This window comes from Equus asinus, chromosome 21 (assembly GCF_041296235.1).
Source record: "Equus asinus isolate D_3611 breed Donkey chromosome 21, EquAss-T2T_v2, whole genome shotgun sequence".
In the NCBI taxonomy this organism is placed as follows: domain Eukaryota; kingdom Metazoa; phylum Chordata; class Mammalia; order Perissodactyla; family Equidae; genus Equus; species Equus asinus.
In genome coordinates, this window is record NC_091810.1 from 59,346,343 (window position 1) to 59,365,079 (window position 18,737).

Sequence of the window (18,737 nt, forward strand, 5' to 3'; positions counted from 1 at the left end):
ATATGCCACTTCCTGCAGTTCAGAGAGTCTACTAGAGGAGAAGGGGGAAAGGACCCTGGGGAAATATACAGAGTAATTCAGTTTCTAACAACACTCACCGCAGAGCCTGGTAACATTTTCCAGTAAGTGGCCATTAACCACTGCTAAATTACAACGGAATGTCAGTGGAGTTACTCCTCTTCCATGCCAGGGCTAAATCAGTTCCTCCCGCCTTGTCCTGTTATTACAAGGAGAACTCACAGGCCTGCCAGAAAGCAAGCCAATGACGAACGGAACTTGCTTGTTCTCTGCAAAATCTTGCACCAGGGTTGGGAGTGGGGCGTATGCAAAGTCATAAAGAGATCTTGCATCAAACTGTATGATGGCAAGAAATAAAAATAATAAATCCTACATCAAATAGCACAATAGCAAGAAGATCAAATGTCCCAACCTGAACGAACAGTTCTATTAAATCTGGAAGTTCTGGCAAAAAGTATATCCATGCCACTGACTCTGGGGGTTAAATACCCAGCTGTAACTCTCAAACAAATGAAACATACAAAGGAAATTCAGACCCCATGCGCTGAATGGAACTACAGTGCAGGACACACCAGTTCAGCCTCATAAATTTATGACATGAATAGGAATTATGTGGGAATCACTCATATTTTAAAGAAAATAGTTTCAAGGTCTCTTTTGTGACAGGGACTCCAAAAATAGTAGATATGAAAACTTGTCTTTCCCCACCTCATCCCCAAACTGTGCTGGCAAGTTCTATGCAAGGAGCAGGACCCAGGGTTTCTGAGGTGGCCATTGCCACACTGGGAGCTGAGAGTACCCTACTCCTAGCCCCAGGCAACAGGCCTGCAAGGTGAAACCCTTTTACCAGTACCCCTGCCTCAGGCCCTGTCTTCCCTGGACACCCCATCAGAGGTCTGAGGGCCAGGGACACACAGGAAGCAGGCACCATCCCACTGGCTTTGACATTTCTGAAATCCCAGGGTCTATATTTGCCTTCTCAGGGTGCTCTAGAGCAAGGAATCAAACCACATGGGGCTCCTGGCTAGTATCCATAACTCCAGATTAGAGAACAGGCCATGTCCGACCTTCCAGAAACTTATATGACTGTAATTAACTCCAACTTGGATAGGATCCAGTCCTAATGCTTCCACCCCTACCCCATCCCACCACACACACTTTGGGAGGCATTAGTGGCAACTCTAGTCTAGGAAGGCCCAACTGGTATGACTGGATTAGACACTTTCACATTCCAAGCCTTCCACAGCCTCCCAGAACCCCTTCCTCAGCTTCTCTGTCCAGGTGACTTTGCAGGTAAAGATAAATGATATCCTCTCCCCATCACAAAATTTATTTGTTCATCACACAGTTTATTCAGCATCAAGATGAGTTTATTCCTCTCAGTGCCCTCAATACCAGCCCTATGCCAGCTACTCTATGTGCTAATGATGGTGTGCTGAGGGAAGAGGAGCACGCATGCTCCTCCGTGCACAGGCCTGAGGCCCAGGCGGAAATGTAAGAGGATGAGGCACACTCCTCCAGCCACTAAGCACCTGAACTCTCCAACCTGCTCACTTTGGACCTTTGTCCCTCCTGACCTTCCAGCAGTGCCTTTTGTCTTCCAACCCATCAGACTCCTGACGTCCACCTCAGCCTTGCTTGACAAGGAGTTGTGTTCTGGGCACCAGGAATCCTGGGGTTCTCCACCCAGTCCCACTGCTAACCCCAGAGACCTTAGGATGGTGGTGGGTGTGATCAGAGCAGGGCGAGGACCCACAGGATGGATTTTTCTGGGCTTTCCAAATCTAGATTGGCTGATTCTACATTAGGCAAGCCCATCTCCTCTTGGGCCTCAGGAAGAACTGGGTAGAATACTCAGATCCGGTTCTTCAATCCCTGCCCACATCCTGGCATGACCCTTCACTGACTGTCCTCAAATACCTGAGAAAAGCCACTGAGCCACAGATAGGACAGCCCACCCCGGAGACACAGGCCCACGAAGTCACTGCGCCTGTGTCCAAGTCCAGGCCTCCTTATGCAAAGTGCTCTTCTTATAAAAGCCAAACCCTGCGAAGAACTCATGAGCAGCCTTTTCAAAGCTGTTCCTGATCAACCACATCTTGAGATGCAGCGCCATCGTACAATCATGGCCCCTGAACCCAAAGTTCTATGCCCAGTCCAGCCTGCACCTTTTTGGTAAGAAAGAAAAAAAATACATCACATTGTGCCAGCCTGCTGGATATTCAATAGTCCTGATTAAGTGAGAAGTGATCTAAGAAAGCACTTTGTAAAGTGAACAAGGCCACACAATGGGTAAGATGACACCTCAGGGTGCTGTGGTGATCGTTAGGGCCCAGGGTTGCGCTTGGGGGCTTTCCCAAGAGACACCGGCCAGACACATGGACAATGGACCGCAGCACGCTTCAGTTGTTTTCATTCTTTTGAGTGCTACTTCTGTGAGTTAAGGATGTCATGGTTATTTTAACCTGATTCCTTCTTCAAAAAGAAAAAATTATATAGAAAGGTCAAGCTGAGGTTTCTCCCTAATCCACTTTCCAAATGTCCACATCCAGGCCTAGGATACGGGTATGGGAGACTACCCTATGTACCATACCCATATCCTAAAAAACTTGATTGTGCTTGCCCAGCCCGGAGAAGGCAGGAAAGCCTCTGCCACAGAGCTATGAGAAGGGAGGTGGGTGTGGAGACTAGGGGCTGCCCCCCAGGTCACACACTCTCCCTCCATTGAGAAGTCCAGGAAGCACAGGGCGGAGGGACCAGGGTGGGACCTCCAGTCTCCTGTGTTCCCAGGGAGAATTTTTCCTGCACACAAAGGCTGTGGGCCCCACAGCGGGCTGCTTCTGGGCACGTCCACTCCGTCTGCAAATGCTCCAAGGATGTGGCCGGGCAGAGAGGGGACTGCAACGTGCTACTTCCCTCCCTCTTCACTGCGAAATGAAACATTGATCTGCCTCGAAGAAGAAGGGAGAATCAGGCTCTGCATCACAGCAGCTCAGAGATGCTGTAACAAACCTAACTCAGTTCAGCTGGGGGAACCGAATCCGGGAAGCAAGAGAGATGGTTGAAGGAGAGGCCCTAGAGATCACTCAGGGGAGCTGGGAACAGATTGGAAAGCTCTGCCTTTCTGCCTTTCTGTGGTGGGTGGGTTTGAATTACTTGGCCTGCTTCACGCATTTTGATTCATTAAGGTGTATGGCTCCTCCATTCTAAATATGGTCAAATTTTCCTTGGTTCAGCTGCTGGTTTTACTAAACCCTGTCTAAACAGAAGGCAATTCAGAGAGGAAAAAAATACCAGTTTCCAAATGTTCACAATCTGCAACTCAACGCATGGAGCTTACACTACTGAATTTTAATTCATTCAAGAACTAAAGTGGGTGGGGTCACTTCCTGCATCCTTCCCAAACTCTGGTGGGATAAAACCATCCCATGGGAAGATCAAGATATACATATGGTGTAACATATATTCTTCCCAATAATCTCTCTTTCAATAACCCATTTGAGAAAGCTTCATCTTTCAAAGCTAGTCTTTTTAACATATCAATTTTAAAATTGTTTTTCCATAGTTCCTTAGCTTGGCCATGAAATAAAATAGAGAAAAAAATACCTTTCCAGTCTTAAATTATTTTTGAATTTTCGCTCAATTTCTGAGTGAATACTAAATAACTGAAAATTAATTTAGGGGACAGGGAATTCGAGCAGATAAATCTCTAGTAATAAAAAGAGCATTTAAACATACAAAACTGAAGAGAGAACAAAACTACCCTCAGTTACAAGGCACCACAGTCTAATGGGGAAAAAAAAAGTAAATGATCTAAATAGCTAGGTTAGAGAGAGAGAACATTTTATCAAAATAATTGATAATTAAGCTATGGTCAACATTAAATGCAAATTGTATAAAGCCAAAACTTACAATTAAGTGAGAGAAAGAGGCTTTAAGAGGGGAAAAGATCTTTAGATAATATCTATAATTCTAACCCCATCCGTTCATTTCACAGATGAAGACACTATTGCTGAGAGAGAGCAGTTTTATTTAAAGCCACACAGCTAATTAGTCTAAGTTGGGACTAAAGAGCCAGGATCCTGATTTCCAATCTGCTTCTGCCACACCACCATGCTTCACAGAGCACATTTCCAGTGATGACATTCTTATCATTTAAAAAAAATGTTTTCCATCGAAGGATGAATGGATAAACAAAATGTGGCATTTCATATAATGGAATATTATTCAGCCTTAAAAAGGAAGGAAATTCTGACACATGCCACAACATGGGTGAACCTTGAGGACATCATGTTAAGTGAAATAAGCCAGACACAAAAAGACAAACACTGGATGATTCCACTTACATGAGGCACCTAGAGTAGCCAAATTGATTGAGGCAAAGTAGAACGGTAGTTGCCAGGAAGAAGAGGGGAAGGGGAGTTTCTGTTTAACGGGTACCGAGTTTTAGTTTGGGATGATGACAAAGTTCCGGAGATTGGTGGTGGTGGCTGCACGAGGGTGTGAATGTACATAATACTACAAAACTGTACACTTAAAAATAGTTAAAATGGTAAATTTTATGTATTTTTCACAATAAAATTTTTTAATGTTTTGCAATCTTTAAATAGTTTCTTCTACCCAGAATCCAGTAACACATTTTTCCAACTCCCTACTTCAGAGGCAGAAGCAACTTCACAGGAAGCTAACAGTATAGATATATTCCACTTACTGTGTGTTATGGACTATGCTTGTGTCTCCCCAAAATCCATATGTTGAAACCATGCTCCTCAATGTGAAAGTATTAGGAGATGGGGCCTTGGGAGGCAATGACGATGAGACGAGATCCGGAGGGCAGAGCCCCCACGAATGAGATTTGTGCCCTTAAAAGTCCTGAGAGAGCTTGCTTCTCCCTGCTTTCTGCCATCTGAGGACACAGCAAGAAGCCTGCCATCTATGAACCATGAAGGGTCCTCACTGGACACCAAATCAGCCAGGGCCTTGATCTTGGACTTCCCAGCCTTCAGAACAATGAGAAAAAATGTTACGTGACCCCAGTCTATGGTATTTTTGTTATGCAGCCCTAAATGACCAAGACACTGTACATTGCATTATCTCTTGTCCCTCCAAAAGAAGGGACCCTGAACATGGGATAGTCACATTTCAGTGAGAACCCCAGCTCAGAACTGAGAATTCACTATGTGACCAAAGCTATGGACTTACAAAATAATAATCACTAAAACATTGACAGTCAAATCACTGTTTAGACATTAAAACCAAATACTTAGAGTAAGGAAAGATCCAAGACATAGAGCAGATCGGTCCCCCTGAAACTTTTATAAGGCTAAGGGGCCCCCGTCTGCCCCCTACACCTGCTGGGACGTACCTCTATTTTGTGTCTACAACTGCAAAACTGCAACATAGCTTGAAAAGTCTACAGCGTAGCATCCTAAAAACTTATAAAATAAAATTATGACATAAAAAAACAGGGGATTTTTCTCTGTGATGGGCTACAGCATCCCAGTAATCACACAGAAAACCAACATCTCAACAGAACAGGTAGTACAAAGAAATCTACTCTGAACTGAAAAGCCAGCAACCCTTCCTCTGCTTAATAAGCTTCTGATCTTCACCGACCTCCCTGAGGTTCAGTCTTCTCATCTGCACAATGGAGATAAGAATACTTACCCCAAAATAATGTGGTTACTCAGCAAGATCATCAATGTTAAGTACCAAGGACAACACTTGGCTCCCAGTAGGTGCTCGGTAAGTGTTAAGTGAATCTGAATGTTAGTTTCTCTGACAGGAACAAAACTCAAGACATCCATCACGCAGATATGCAACTTTAGAAGAGGTGATTCATAAAATTTGGACAGTCATAAGGAAGATATTAGAAGATGCAGTTTAAGCAATCAATAATTCCATACAATGTATGGAAACACGTTTGGGATATAGAATATTATTTGTGCCCAAGATAAAAATTCTCGACACCAAAGGGAAAGCATGGCAGGGCTCCCTGAGAGGCACTGCCAGAGACCTGGCCTTCCTCCTCTGGCCCTGACTGTCTCCTCAGCACCCTCCCTCTCTCCTCCTCAGGGTCCCTCTCCGCCTTAACTGGCCATAATACTGAACTGCATTTGCTTTTTTAAAATTTGTTGTATTTACTTAAATGAGATAATGTTTATGAAAGCTCTTTGGAAACCATAAAATCCTATGTAAATGGAGAGTTCTTTATTTAATAAAAATTTTTAGGGCTTATGCTTAAATGTTTAAATGGATCAACTTAGCCTTTTATGGTTCTCTCCAAAACAAAACAAAAACACAACAAAACAAAACAACCTCAATTGCTTTTCATTTGTAAATGACTCTTGATTGATTTTGATCCCTTGCGGAGCAAGAGCCCTCAGCAATAGGGGGGAAAAAACCCTTCACAACTGAATGAGTGATCTATTTCCTTCTCTAGAAATGATCACTGTCTTGAGAGAGGCAAACACAATTAGGAATAAAGGGCCAGCCACCCCTGATAATAAAGAAAGTGGTACAGAAATCTTTGGAATCAATGGGACGATTTTAAAGCGCAGTAAAATTTGATAAACTCAGACCCCAACAATTCCAAACTTGAGAACATTTAAACATGGCATGAATTAAACTTTAGTCTACAAAAAAGGGGAGAAGAGAGCTTATCAAGCAAGTAAATTGTGCAAATATGATCTTCAAAGGTATTTAAGAAATTATAATCTTTTCAAGGAGTCTGAAAATCATTTTAATAATACCCAGCTTTCTATCCTCCACTATCTGTTCATTACAGCAAGATCTGAGAGAGACCTTCTGAGAAGGTTTAAGAATACTATCAGAGTACTTAAAAGTCAATTAGAAAATTCACGTTTATTGAGTGTTGACTCTGAGCTGGGAACTGTGTTCGACACATTTCATACCTCAATTACCTCGTAAGTAGGGATTCATCACCTCATTTTATAGACAAGGGCTCTGAGGCTCAAAGGGTTTGACCAAAGTCACCCAGTCAGAAAGCAGGAGCTATGGGTTCAATCATAAGAATAAGTGAGTGGTGAAGCCAGATTCTGAAATTAGGTCCAATACACAATTGGGACCCTAATTGCATCTCTTTATCAGTGTTTTATCTGGAACACTTTTTGTTAATTTAGCTGAGTTTCTCCCAAATTATTCCTTATTAATGAGGTTTTTCTGTCACCATAAAAAGATGACTTGTTTCCAGCTTCACTCTGGCCAAGCTGCGGCTTCTTGTCTCAGTGGGCTCAAGGGCAAAGGATGAAAGAAATCTCTGTGCTTGATTTTATCAATGCGCTAACTTAACTTCTGGGACTCCTAAAATATCATGACTTGGTTAATGGAAACTAAGGTTTTATAGTGCCTGCTCTTTAATTTAAAAAGTTTTCCTCATATGCTGTCCCACTGAACCTCTCATTTTCTCACACGTTCTGACAAAACCAAACAACATACACTAGTAATGATGCTGTTCTCCTATCATATATAAACTAAAGGATTTGACTTAAGGGTATGCGCCATTAGTTTATTTTACTTTGTGTCCTAAATTCATTTTTGTTTCCCATTCCCTCTATATTTCCTGGTTCCAAACAGGATATTCTGATTGCATTTCCCACCCAACCAGAAACAGGAAGCACCTGAAAAGTCATGAGAAAAATGACCTTGTGCCAAACCAAAGACCAATTTTTTAAGAACTCAGAAGTTTGAGGGGCCGGCCCCATGGCCAGGTGGTTAAGTTTGCGAGCTCCGCTTCAGCAGCCCAGGGTTTCGCTGGTTCGGATCCTGGGCGTGGACATGGCACCGCTCATCAGGCCGCAGTGAGGTGGCGTCCTACGTGCCACAACTAGAAGGATCCACAACTAAAAAGACATACAACTATATACTGGGGGGATTTGGGGAGAAAAAAGCAGGGAAAAAAAGATTGGCAACAGTTGCCAATCTTAAAAAAAAAAAAGTTTGAGACATTTTGGACAGGTGCCCACACACCTAGAGTCTTTCCTCAAACTAACCTTCCAACATTCTGAGAGCACAGCTGACCCTCACAGAGACCCACAATAAGGCCACAATGATAGAACAATGTGTGGTCATTCTGAGCACTTGCACCTGAGTTTTCTCATGAGCCCCTCACAACCACCCTGAAAGGTCAATGCAATGGAGGCAGTAGAGGGTCCGTTCCCACTGAGGGTCCAGCCAGCCACCGGCCTGAAGCCACAGAGGCAGGAGGATGAAAGAGTGGTCTCGGCCAAGCCTCCCACACCTTCTCCCGTGGTCTTTCCACTATTCCAGAGGACATGCGCCCAGAGGCAGCTGTACCCCTTCCTCCCCAACCCTGCACCTACCACCATGAGCAACAGTAGATTTCCACCTTTCCTCCATGGGCCCCAACTGGCTGAGACTCTAAGTGGGTCTCAGTTTTTGCAATTGTAAAATAAAATAATCCTGCCTTAATGCCACCTTGAACTTGGATGCAGCTTGAGCCCTTGGAAAGAGGTACCCAGCAGTACACACTGGCATGGACTTCCCCCCACAGAGCTCTCCCACTTTTGAAACACCACGTTCCCTCTATGTTTTCCTCTGGTAGATGGGGAACTTCTTGACAGCTGGGACTGTGTCACTTGGGTTTTATCTACCAGGCACTTAGCAGAGTATGTAACAGGTACTTAATTAAGTGGACTCTATTCTTGGTAGACAAATTACTCACCTCATGGTGATTAACAAACACGTGCTCAGCATATAGTACATCAGCACATAATATGGTGTATTAGCATATATGTTTAGCATATAGTATATCAACATATACACGTCAGGCACTGTTCTAGGAACTTACAAGTACTAACTCAATCCTCTTCTCAGTCCTTTGAGGTAGGTTAGGCACAGAGAAGTTAAATAACTCATCTGAAGTCACACGATTAACAAGTGGCAGAGCCAGAACTTGAACTCTGGTAGCCTGGGTCCAGCGTCTGTGCTCTCAGCCACCGTATGCCACTCCACTGTGTGGCATAAGAATAACAGAATGGAAAGAAAAACCCGGCCTTGAGCAAGCCACACATCTCTAGAACCCAGTAAAGACAGGCTGGCCTAGATGAGACGTGAAAGGTCCTGTCAAACTCGAAGATACACCCCTTATACTTAACCATACATGATCCCCAACTCGAAACAGAGAGCTGTGTCAACAACTTTTTCCACATTAAGAGAAAATAATTGTTGCCTTAAGAGCCAAAGTAGACTTAGTTTAGGCCACAAAACAGGGAAGTGGAGATCTCTAAGGCAACAGAGCACAGGCAAAGGCCCTAACTGTGGCCTGTACCCCCACCCAGCCTTCAAGAGAAATCTGAGCGTCTGAGACCCCTCACCTCTTACAGGACCAAGAACCATAGAAACGTTCTGTTCAGTCCTCCATTGTGCTAAGGAGCTGCTCTTATACCCCAACACTCCCCACCCCAGTCCCACCCCTTACTCCTCCTTGGGCCAGTGAATGAGTTAGGATATGGAAGTGGGGGGTGGGGAAGGAGGATTGCATGGGGGCACAACCACTTTGCTAATTTCTTTGCTGGGTCCATTTGGCCATCATTAAGTCAAGAAACAATCAAAAGAGTGATCCTGGAGGGCTGAACTGACCCCACAGCCACTGCTGTGTGAAGGGAATTTGGGTTCCTGAGTTGAGCCCCACGTCAGTCAGCTATTACTGCATAACCACCATGAAACCTCCATGGCAAACAGCAAGCGTTCATTTCTCACTCACACATTCACAGATCAGCAGGGGTTTGGCTGATCTAGTTGGGCTTTGGCTACAAATTCAGTTCAGGTCTGTTCCACACATCTCTTTCCTGGGACCAGTGAGCTACAAGGGGCATGTTCTGTGGCGATGGTCTGAAGTGCCCAGAGGGCTAGGAAGAAACACACAACGCCTCTTAAGGCCTAGGCTCAGAGCTCACACTCTACTGTGAATGACGGACACGTGCAGCAGACCTGAACCCAGCCTGTCACCTGGCCCTACTCCTGCTCTCCTTGGCTCACGCAAGCTTCCACATGCCTGCCGGGGGTCATGCCAGAGCCGCCAGCAAAGAAGGGGAGGCAGGCAGGGCCTGGTTTTGAGAACATCAACACCCCAAATGTTCATGTTTCCCTCACCTCACGATTATACCCTTGGGATAGTTCAAACAGTCAGCCTCTCTTGCTTTGTGAGCGCTGCTGACTAGTGCTTATTTCTCATTTAAACTGGAAACTCCAAAACACAAGTAAACAGAAATTGCCACTAACCACTGCGGCATAAAATGGTTTACTGAGGTCAGGTAGATGCAAAATGAAAAACCCAGCTCTACTATTCACTGTTTGAGTGACCTGTGGCAATTTACTTAAACTCTGAGTCCCAGTTTCCTCATCTGTTACAGAGAATGGCCACACAGAAGTCCGCCTTATCCAGGCCCCACCCACATCCGCCCAGCCCTTACCATTTCTATGACGTGGCCCAACTACCAGCTGCCAGCACCCGTGTCTCTGCCAGGGGGCTTTCCCTGCCCACACACACGGAAGGATGGGCCAAGTGGATAAGACACCAGCCCTCTCACCTCTGAGGCGGGATAATTTGGAGATGGTTCTATGCTGGACCCAGAGCTCCCCAGGGACTGCATCCCAAGTGCCCACAGCGGTAACTTGTGGTAACACATCCCTGAGGTCTGCCTTCCCTTCCCTTGCTCACTCCCCACTCCTCTACATCTGGAAGAACTTCTGGTGTCTTCTGAAATAACTTCCAAAATAAACTACCCATATTCAAACCCTAGTGAAGGAAAAATATCTGTTTTTCAGGGGTTTTTGAAGATTAAATGTGAGAATGTGTAAAGTCCCCAGACCAACACCGGCCTACCGCTGATCCCACAACTGCTTAATAATCATTAAAGGCGTGAGCCATGGTGGCTATAGGTACACATGGCCATCCGACCCTAGCAACCTCATCTCAGGGCTGTCCTGCTTTCTCATGTTTATGGTGGTACACAGAGGAATCATTGGGGACAGCAACAGGTCCCTATTTCACAACACGACTTCTGGGAAAACCAAGATCCTATTGCATCAGTAGTTTGGGTTCGATACTCACTGCCCCCATTGCTCCTATTTATTCCCTCACCTTTCCCCAGCCTGAGGAGCTACCCAAAGAACTGCTCCAGGGGCTTTTCCCTTTTCTTCTTGGGGGAAAAAGTGAGGAATAAGCTGGTGGAGGCAGAACACAGTATTGGCCCATTATTCATCTATTTATACTGCCTATTCCTCCCTCTTGACTGAGGAAATTTTCAGATGAAAGTTTTCATCCTCACTGAGGCAATACAAAGATAAGCAGGGCCAGAGGTCAGTTCCCAGACATGACTCAGCCAGAGCCGACCAAATGCTGACACTGAGAAAAAAGGCTCACCTCACACAGGGACCAGGTCCATGGCCCTGCATGGCCCAGGCCACCTGAGCTCTGGAGGGTCCTCTCTGAGACAGAAAAATGCATGTGTCTACACAGCATGTCTCAGAGCCCTCTTTGGTGGCCACAAAATTTAAAACCTGGGAAAACCCAAGGAGGCCCAAAGGAAATGTGGGCACAGGCTAGTGGAGACTTCTGTCCAAAAAATAAATTAGGGGGAGAATTAAAATATGAACAGCCCAGCACTTAGAGAGGAAACAAATTCTAGCTCACTTGGAATTAGACTAAGAAAATCTGAGAGAACAAGCCATAAAACTGAAGAAAATGACACTGAATCCTTAAAGCTCAAATTCGACTAAGCTAAATGATGACGGGCTGACTGGCCCCCAGTGCCCACATTTTCGAAGGTTCTAAGCAGGGAGTCTAAGAAAACACATTTTCCTTCCAAAACCCCCAGTGTCCCTCAGGAAGGATCTCTTAAAACTGTGCTGAGGGTGCATGGACCAGACAAGAAGGAAAGTTAGACTTCGGATGTTATGAAATGACTGAATCCTGGGTCATCTCTGCTCCCTTCTTCAGGACATTTGTTCATGGGTGTGGCCAGGAGCTGTCCTGGGAGCCTTATGACCACCTGGGAACCGCACAGGACTGTAGAGACCATCTGAGCCAACCTCTGAATTTTCCAGTGAGGAAAGTGAGGTCCAGAGAGAGAAAATAAGTTTCCCAAGGCCACACAGCATCTGGCAGTGCCAGGAAGCCAAGAGTTCTATTTGACTGATTGGCTGAGGCTTCGTGAATTTTGGTCTCTGAGACTTCATAAAGCTTGGGAAGCAACATGGACACTGTGGCTGAGATGGGCAAGGCTGGGCAGGGCCTGGAACCACTGCCGCTTTCCACCCTCCTCATTACCTGGACAGAGCCTCGGGTACCAAAAGGCCATCTGGGGACATAGTGCTACCCTCCTGTTAGAGTTTGGAAAACTGGGGGAAATGTTCGGATGTGGTATGGAGATGGATCTGCGGTTGTTTAGGGCAGGAGAGGGGTGAGGAAGAATCAATCAGTGCTCACCTTCATAGCAAGGGATCAGCATCCTGCCTTTGCCCTGGAGGTTGGACGGGATGATGTAACAGAAGCCGTGGGGCAGGATGTGGTCTGTTTCATAGTAGATGTTCTTCCAGCGGTGGGCACAGGCCTAAAGGACAGAGAAGGGTTCAGAGCAGGATAGTCAGCCCCAGGAGGTCGCAAAGCAGACCCCAGCAGGGCCAGGTGGTTCTGTGGAAGGAGAGAGCAGCAGAGGGGCCGGGAAGCCATCTTCTCTCCCACCCAGCCACATCTTCGACCAGGCGCTGTTCTGGGCATCAGCAAACTGCGTGAACAAGAACAAGGCCCTGAGAGGCTACTGGGAGGAGACAGACAATAATATATAAACAAATGTGGATCGAGCAAGTGCTGAGCACTGGGAAGGAAAGACCATGGTTATGGGATGGAGAATCTGGGAGTGGGAAGGCCTAAAAGTGTGGGAAAGACCCAATCACACCAAGCATACAGGGAAGGGTGTTCCAGAAGGAGGGAATATCAGATGCAAAGGTAACAGGTGAGAAAGGCTAGGAGGTTCAAGAGAAAGAAAGGAGGCTGGTGGGACTGGTCTGGAGAGACTGTGATGGGAGGGAGATGAGGTCCAAGAGGGGCCAGGCCACGGGGAGCCTAGCAGACCTTGGAGATGCCTTATTTCATGGATGTGTAATGGGAAGCTGATGGAGAGTCTTACACGGGTGAGTAGCGTGATCTGATTTACAGTTTGGAAAAATAACTCAGCTGCTGTGTGGAGACTGTAGGTGGGCAATAGTGGAGGTGAACATCCAGGTGAGAGAGGATGCTGGCCTGGACCAGGAGAGGGGCAGTGGGGATGAGAGAAGGGAATGGCTTCAGGATGCATGCTGGAGGTAGAGCTGACAGACCCCAGGGAATCACCAGATGTGGGGAGGGCAGGAAAGGAGGGAAAAGCAAACCAAGAGAAGAATAAGACCACCACCCAACGCCCACCTTGGGGCCCTCAGGCCAGGTTGGGTCTTCTGTGCACGCCCCACCTGTGCAGTCACTCATCACATGTTTATTGAGCACCTACTCTTTGCCAGGCTCTGCGCACACAGCAGTGAACAGTCACGCCATTCCCATGGGTCCATCTGGTAGGGAACCAGACTCGAGTCTTCGGAAGGAACATGTTGAGGAAACGCCAAGGAGACAAGAGGCGGCTCCTCTGCCCAACGCAATAGACCCTGCCATTCACAAGGCCCACCTACTCACCCACTAGATCAGCAGTCAGCCTCCACCAAACCTGAGATCCATCAGAATCACCTGGAAGCCTTACAAAAACACAGACTGCCGGGCCCCACCTCAGAGATTCTGGCTCAGCAGGTCTGGAGCCAGCCCGAGAATCTGCACCCCTAACAAGCTCCCAGGTGGCCCTGGGGCTGCCAATCTGCAGAGCACACTTTGGGGAGCTCCTGTCCAGAGCTCGTTCAGGGCAAAGTACTAGGTTGAACCATATGAAACTGCTGATATTGGACCCTTTTTTACCTACAGAAACACTTCAGCATGCATATCATTAACAAAAGTAAATGTTTGTTGATGGCTCTTTAAGTAAATTTACATACAACAAAATGCACAAATCTCAAGTGTACCATTTAATGAGCTTAGACAAACATGTATGCTCATGTAACCATACCCTTAGCAAGATAGAGAACATTTCCGTCTCACCAGGAAGTTCCCTCATGCGAGGAAGTGGCTGGTTTTGATGGGCTGGTCAGGGAAGGCCTCTCTGAGGAGGTGACATCTAAGCAGAGACCTGAAGAAAATTGAGGGAGCAGCGGGAGGGGATCTAAGGTTCAGGGCAGAGGGCTCTGAGGTGGGTGAGAGGTTGGCATGTGTGAGGAGATGAGGCCATCAGGGACAGACAGAGCCTTTGGTCAGCTCTCAAGAGCAGCCTCTCAGCATTAGGGTCAAACCTTCAAGGAGACACTACAAGGGAGAGCAGTTCTCACAGAGAGACGCTAGACCAGGAGCATCCTTCCCCACCCACCACAGCACACCCCCAGCCTCGCGCTGGGACATAACCTCCCACTCCAGTTACACACGCGTCTCCGCACGTCGGGACACCCCCAAGGCTGAATAGGAGCTGACCTGCTTCCCCTGAGGGTGTGCACTCTGCCAGCCCACTTCTCATGGGCATTCGCCACTGGCGTCTGTTATCAGTTCACTTCACTCTGGCCAACAGATGTATTTTCTTAAAATACTGCATTTTAAAATAATCAGAGTTTAACTTCTTGGTTTGTTTCCTTCAAACACACTACAGGCTGTAACATCCTGCATTTATATGGTCCACATTTGACTTCTGCAACCCTGGAAGGTGGGGCAGAGATGTCTTTAGAATTCTCGTCTTCCACATGGGAACCCTGAGGATCAGAGAGAGCTTTGCCTAAGTCGCAGAGCTAGTAAGGGCTACAAACAGGACTGGAATCCAGTTTCAGAGTCTTCCTTGTCTCACTAGACAGTATTTTCCATCTTAAAACTCCCAATTCTTCCCTGAGAAGCCATCAAAACCCACTCCTTGAAGGCAGGTCTGGTAGCTATTGTCCTTAGAGCCTCCCCACAGGTCTCAGGGCCCCTGAAACAACCACTCTGGGGTCGAATGCAATGGCAAGGTCACCAAGTGAGAGAGGCGCCATTGGGGCCTGGTTATCCCTGAGGTCATTCTGTCATAAAATCACTGCCTGCCAGCCTCTGGTCTTCACCCCTTCAAGCCAATTGCCCGGAGGACCCTTGACAAGGCCACTCTGACCAAAGGAAAAAGAGGACACACTCAGAACGACTGGAACTCTGAGCTTGCCCACACTGCCTCTTGTCCTGTGATGCTAAACCACATAAAACGATCTCTTGTTATTCCTTACACTGCAAACCACCTCATTCCTCTCCACTTGGTACTGTTTTGTGCTCATAGCACATTTCTGAATAGACTGAAATGACACTCAGCAAGGAGCTATAAAAATGTATTAAGCAAATAATCACTCCATTCTGCTAAGTAATTTTTTTTTAAATTTTTGACTCAATTCTCATGGCTTACAAACTTGAATCACTTATCTAATTAGCTGATAAATTAGCTGTATTTTAGTTTACAGATTCAGCAAAGCCCTTGGCTTCTAGGGCTTTCCATGCTTTATTGTATTTCTGGTTGAAGGGATCGTAAAGAGGCGGATGTTTATCATGGGGCACACTGACTCTTATAAGGAAGGACTTTCTGCATTTAATGTCTAGTTTATTGTCTCCTCGTTTTTTTAAGTTCCATAAACCATTTAAGGAGTAATCTTGAAGAATTCCTAGAAGAGCCAAACATTGCATTTCACAGTAAACTAAAATTAAGGCATCCTGTGAGGTCAGAGATCAAAGTGTCAAAGGCAGTATGCCTGTAGGAAAACAAGGAGAAGAGTCTCTGAATATAAATTATAGAAAGAAAAGACTGTTTAGCCCTGATAATCATTATATATACACACACGTCAATCTGGATCCTACATTAAAAAAAATTCCTAGGGACTGTCTCCAAAGCATTAATAAGTCCATCAATCTCTCCAAATGAGTTCTGCTGGGAGGGAGGCAGGGGCCAGAGCGGGGAAGACAAACAGGAAGAGGAGAGCAATCTGCAAACAGCAAGACTTGCTCAAACTCAGGTTCCAAATAATCATAACAAAGGGGGAAGGGGGTCCAGGACCACCCCAAACCTTAGTCTGACATATTTCATGTTATAAGGATTGTTTTTCCTCCCAAAAGAATAAAAAAGAAGAACATGAGCAATTTATTTCAAAGGCCTTTTTGGTTGTATGGAAATGGCATGGCCTTCCTGGGGGTAGCGGGAGATGGGCCTCTCTGGATGGCTCAGCCACAAAGGCAGTAAGTCCACACCCCCACCCTCTTATACATGCATTCGCCAGACTCAGAAGGCCAGAGCTCTTCCCACCCCTCAGGCCCACTCCACACAGTAAGGGTCAGGCCCCCGCTGCTGAGAAGAGTCGGTGACGGGGATCAAGGCCTTGATGCCACAGAGTCCTGCCCCCAAGAAGCTCCTCCACCAAGAGAGGAGGCAGTGGCCTGGGAGGCACAGGGAAGGGGCCCTGGGGAGCTGGAAAGTCATTCTGAGAATGTTCACCAAATGAAAAGTCATCAAGGTGTACGCAGATTATTTATGCACTTTCCTGTATACGTGTTATAGCTCAATAAAAAGTTAAGTGAGAAAAAAAAGTCAGGAAACAGAGCAATGGAAGTAAATACCAAAATGTATCCTGTGGCTTTGAAAAAAGTGGACAGATGAGAAGTAGTGAACAGAAAGGGACTTCCCTGATGTTTGGAAATGAAACAGCAGAGAGAGCTGGAGAACACCGCCTTCACCCAGAAATAATCTGCATGCTTAAATTATTTTTTGTCTGAGCCTTGGAGACTAATGAAAAGCAGAAACATCAGACTTGAACACTGTGAGTTGCACTCCCAGGTCCAAGAGAAGAGTCAGTGCCTATTCTGGGTTTTGTGGGTGGTTAGTGAGAGAAGTGATTTTTCCCCCGTTTCTTAAACTTTCACCTGCATACTAGGAGAATAAGGTGAGAGAGTGGGAAGGGAAGGGGCTTGCCTCTAATCCTGATTCTGTGTTTACACCTGGCATCATTTGTTCCCTGGGAAAAACCAGAAGGTACCACAATGCCTGTGAGCAGAGACCAGCAGGTACTAAGCCAAGGTCAGCCTGCCAGGCCAGCCCAACATCCTAAATCTTGCCAGAGCTGGTTACTAGATGGATCCATGGTGCAGAAAATGCCACTTGTCATTGAGACAGCTGACTCCCTGTCACAGCTTTCAAATTTCTCCATCTGTTCTTTATTTGAAATCAGCACCAAATGCCATTTTCAAAAAAGCCACTCCATCTCTCTGTCTTCAAATACAACACAGGAATCCAATGTTATGCTCCGTGGAGATACAGGTCTCATGCCCACACCCCCAGGCACCTCCAAAGTCTCAAAACATGTTTGAACAACATAAACCTTCTTTTTTAATTTTAAAATAAATACTTGTCTCCCAGAAAGTTTTGACAGGTAGATTTGAGACATTAAAGAAAAAGCAAATAGATATGCATCCTCCAAAACGTAAGTATGGACTAGCTCACCACTCCTTGTACCTTGTTGTCACCTGTCACAGCATTTTGCCTCATGCTTCCATCAACCACTTAGAATCAGCAACCAAGAAGAGTTGGCAACTGATTTGGCTTTTAATTGTTTTAACATTGACACTCATGTTATTCAAACGTACTTTTAAACACCACTCTCTAGATCTTCTCCAGGCACTGAGAGTAAAAAGCATAGAAGATTTTGTCTCTGTCCCCAAGTGGCTTCCATAACAAAAAGACTTACATAAAGTAAGTTATCCATTTAAGGTAACAACATAATGCTGAGTTCCCAATGACACAAAAGATGCTAAGCTTATTCCAAACGGCACTGTCACCAATGACAGGCTTCATGGAGCAGGCAGAGTTTAAACTGGGGAGGACAGAGGGCACGTCCCGTAGGACAAGGCTTTCCTAAGAAGATGGCACATGTGAAAAAGCAAAAAGCAATGAGGACAACTCAGCGATGGAAAACAATCCAATTTAAAAATCAGCAAAGACTTGAACAGACATTCTCCAAAGAAAATATACAAATGGCCAACAGGCACATGAAAAGATGCTCAACATCACTAGTCATTAGGGAAATGCAAATCAAAACCACAAAGAGATACCACCTCACATCTATTAGGAGGCCTACCATAAGAAAAAAAAAAGTGTCGGTGATGATGTGGAGAAGCTGGAACCCTCCCATTGTACGCTGTTGGTAGGAACATAAAATGGTACAGCCACTGTGGAAAACAGCATGGAAGTTCCTCAAAAAATTAAAAATAAAATTGCCATAGGACTTAGCATTCCCACTTCTGGGTATATATACAAAAGAAACAAAAACAGGATCTCGAAGAGATATTCACACACCCATGTTCACAGCAGCATTATTCACAATAGCCCAGAGTTGGAAGCAACCCAAATATCCATCAATGGATGAATGGATAAAGAAAATGTGGTATATACAATGAAACGTTATTCAGCCTTAAAATAAGGAAATCCTGTCATACGTTACAACATGGATGAATCTTGAGGACATTATGCCAAGTGAAATAAGCCAGTCATAAAAAGACAACTATCTCATATAAATGGAATCACGCAGTATCTAAAGTAGTCAAACTCCTTGGAAAAGAA

At 45.6% G+C, this 18,737-nt stretch overlaps 1 protein-coding gene across 2 annotated transcripts in view; it reads right to left on the reverse strand.

Moving 5' to 3' along the window:
* Positions 1-18,737, reverse strand: part of ITGA9 (integrin subunit alpha 9) — a 332,491-nt gene that overhangs the window by 292,848 nt on the left and 20,906 nt on the right. For both annotated transcript variants that reach the window (XM_044754042.2, XM_070493860.1), the window contains exon 4: positions 12,491-12,614. In XM_044754042.2, the coding sequence (XP_044609977.1) occupies positions 12,491-12,614 (124 nt within the window). The remainder of the gene's footprint in view (positions 1-12,490; positions 12,615-18,737) is intronic.